The sequence below is a fragment of the Haematobia irritans genome, chromosome 4, assembly GCF_050003625.1.
Source record: "Haematobia irritans isolate KBUSLIRL chromosome 4, ASM5000362v1, whole genome shotgun sequence".
NCBI classification, from domain to species: domain Eukaryota; kingdom Metazoa; phylum Arthropoda; class Insecta; order Diptera; family Muscidae; genus Haematobia; species Haematobia irritans.
Genome location: NC_134400.1, coordinates 117,623,708 through 117,626,312, shown reverse-complemented (window position 1 = coordinate 117,626,312; position 2,605 = coordinate 117,623,708). Strand labels below are relative to the sequence as shown.

The following is a 2,605-nucleotide window of genomic DNA, read 5'->3' as shown; positions in this document are numbered from 1 at the left end:
ATATGCGAGCTATATCTAAATCAGAACCGATTGGGTTACTATTTTGCAAGTTTTTCGAGACTAATAAAATATTCCCAAAGAACGACCCTACGCTAAATTTAAGGACGATCGGACTTAAACAGCGACCTGTACTTTGCGCACAAAAATACATGAACAGACAGACAGACGGACAGACAGACAGACAGGCAGACAGACAGACAGACAGACAGACAGACAGACAGACAGACAGACAGACAGACAGACAGACAGACAGACAGATAGACAGACAGACAGACAGACAGACAGACAGACGGACATCGCTAAATCGACTCAGAATTTAATTGTAAGACGATCGGTATACTAAAAGGTTGGTCTATGATTACTCCTTCTTGGCGTTACATACAAATGCACAAACTTATTATACCCTGTTCCACAGTATGGCGCAGGGTATAAATATGGAAAACATTTAAATCTGAAACAATTTGAAGGAAACTTCGCAAAAGTTTATTTATGATTTATCGCTCGATCTATATGTATTAGAAGTTTAGGAAAAGTAGAGTCATTTTTACAACTTTTCGACTAAGCATTTTACAAGGAAAATGTTGGTATTTTGACCATTTTTGTCGAAATCAGAAAAACATATATATGGGAGCTATATCTAAATCTGAACCGATGTCAAACAAATTTGGCATGCAGAGCTACAATGCTAATTCTACTCCCTGTGCAAAATTTCAACTAAATCGGAGCAAAAAATTGGCCTCTGTGGTCATATGAGTGTAAATCGGGCGAAAGCTATATATGTGAGCTATATCTAAATCTGAACCGATTTCAACCAATGTGGCATGCATAACTACAATGCTAATTCTACTCCCTGTGCAAAATTTCAATTAAATCGGAGTAAAAGATTGGCCACTGTGGTCATATGAGTGTAAATCGGGCGAACGATATATATGGGAGCTATATCTAAATCTGAACCGATTTCAATAAAATTTGGCACACTTGACAACACTACTGATTGTACTCCTATTGCAAAATTTCAACCAAATTGAGGTAAAACTCTGGCTTCTGGGGTCGTATTAGTCCATATCGAAAGATATATATGGGAGCTATATCTAAATCTGAACCGATTTCAATAAAATTTGGCACACTTGACTATAGTACTACTTGTGCTTCTTGTGCAAAATTTTAAGTAAATTAGAGTAAAACTCTGACTTCTGGAGCCATATAAGTCCATATCGGGCGAAATATATATATATGGGAGCCATATCTAAATCTGAACCGATTTTTTCCAAAATCAATAGGGTTCTATTCTGAACCAAAACACATACTTGTGCCAAATTTGAAGTCAATTGGACTAAAACTGCGACCTAGACTTTGATTACAAAAATGTGTTCACGGACAGACGGACATGACTATATCGACTCAGGAGCCTACCCTGAGCATTTTTGCCAAAGGCACCATGTGTCTATCTCGTCTCCTTCTGGGTGTTGCAAACATATGCACTAACTTATAATACCCTGTTCCACAGTGTGGCGCAGGGTATAAAAATAATAATCCTTCGTGAAAAAAAAACATTACAACGAATTGATTTTACTATATTTTACCCAGAGGAGTATAGCCCATATAAACCTCTCCCCATGAAGATATCTAGCAATAACTGTCGTAAATTGCAGGTTTTTTGTTGACTCATCTTTCAGTTAACCATGATGAAATAGTTATTAACTTGTGCGAGAGCGTGCTAAGCTTTGCTTTTGCTTGTTTTATTTTATTTGCACGAATACCTTGATTTATTTTATTCAATAATCATACCTGCTCCAGCAGAATTTGATTGTGGTTTATTTTTGCTATTTCTTTGAAACCATCCATCTGGGCTTTCAGCTCTAGCCAATGCCGGATACGTTGGTATTGTTGATTGTGTCGGATATGTAGGGGGTACATTCTCCTTTATGTTATCCGACGATATTTCTGAGTGTTTCATTTCTCTGCTACGAAGCAAGATAATCCAACACGTACTGCAGTTTCCGTAGGGTTAGACCTATTTCAAACAAACTTTAATTTAATACTGTTTCAAAACAATTATTGTTGTTGTTCATTCTATCCAACGCATTTTCATAACCATAATAATCTGCCAATGAGGCTTGTTATCAATCCATGTTTGCCTTCTTATCGTTCACATTCAATAAAATAGCGTCTGTCCGTCTTTTTAACGCAACCCATGATACAATTCATAACTGTTGAATACAGGCGGACTGACGGACGGTCTGTTGGTCGAATGATTTGCTAGTCATCGATTGTTTTCGCTAACAAAGGTATAGTATTGACGAATGTTTCCATTAAATGAAAACATTAAGATATCAATCGTACACAAATATCTCAGCCACTTTCATTTTGAATTTATGACATTTTCATAATTTGATCTTTTGTTCGATAAACACTTTGTAATTGCATTAATAAGTATGTAGATGTAAATTGGTTAGAAATTAACACAACCACATAATCTTATCACTCATTTTAAGATGTATGCACGCGTTGTGAATTTTAAATTTACCATGCATGAGCAATCACGTGCACTGAAAAAAATCATACGAAGATCCAAAGTACTTATCTTCGGTTAAATTATTTTGAA

At 36.1% G+C, this 2,605-nt stretch overlaps 1 protein-coding gene across 1 annotated transcript in view; it reads right to left on the bottom strand.

The window, feature by feature from the left end:
* Window positions 1–2,034, bottom strand: part of LOC142235147 (facilitated trehalose transporter Tret1-like) — a 16,450-nt gene extending 14,416 nt beyond the window's left edge. Inside the window, exon 1 of the mRNA XM_075306401.1 lies at window positions 1,789–2,034. Within this exon, the coding sequence (XP_075162516.1) occupies window positions 1,789–1,957 (169 nt within the window). The 5' untranslated portion in view covers window positions 1,958–2,034. The remainder of the gene's footprint in view (window positions 1–1,788) is intronic.
* Between the last annotated feature and the right edge of the window lie 571 nt (window positions 2,035–2,605).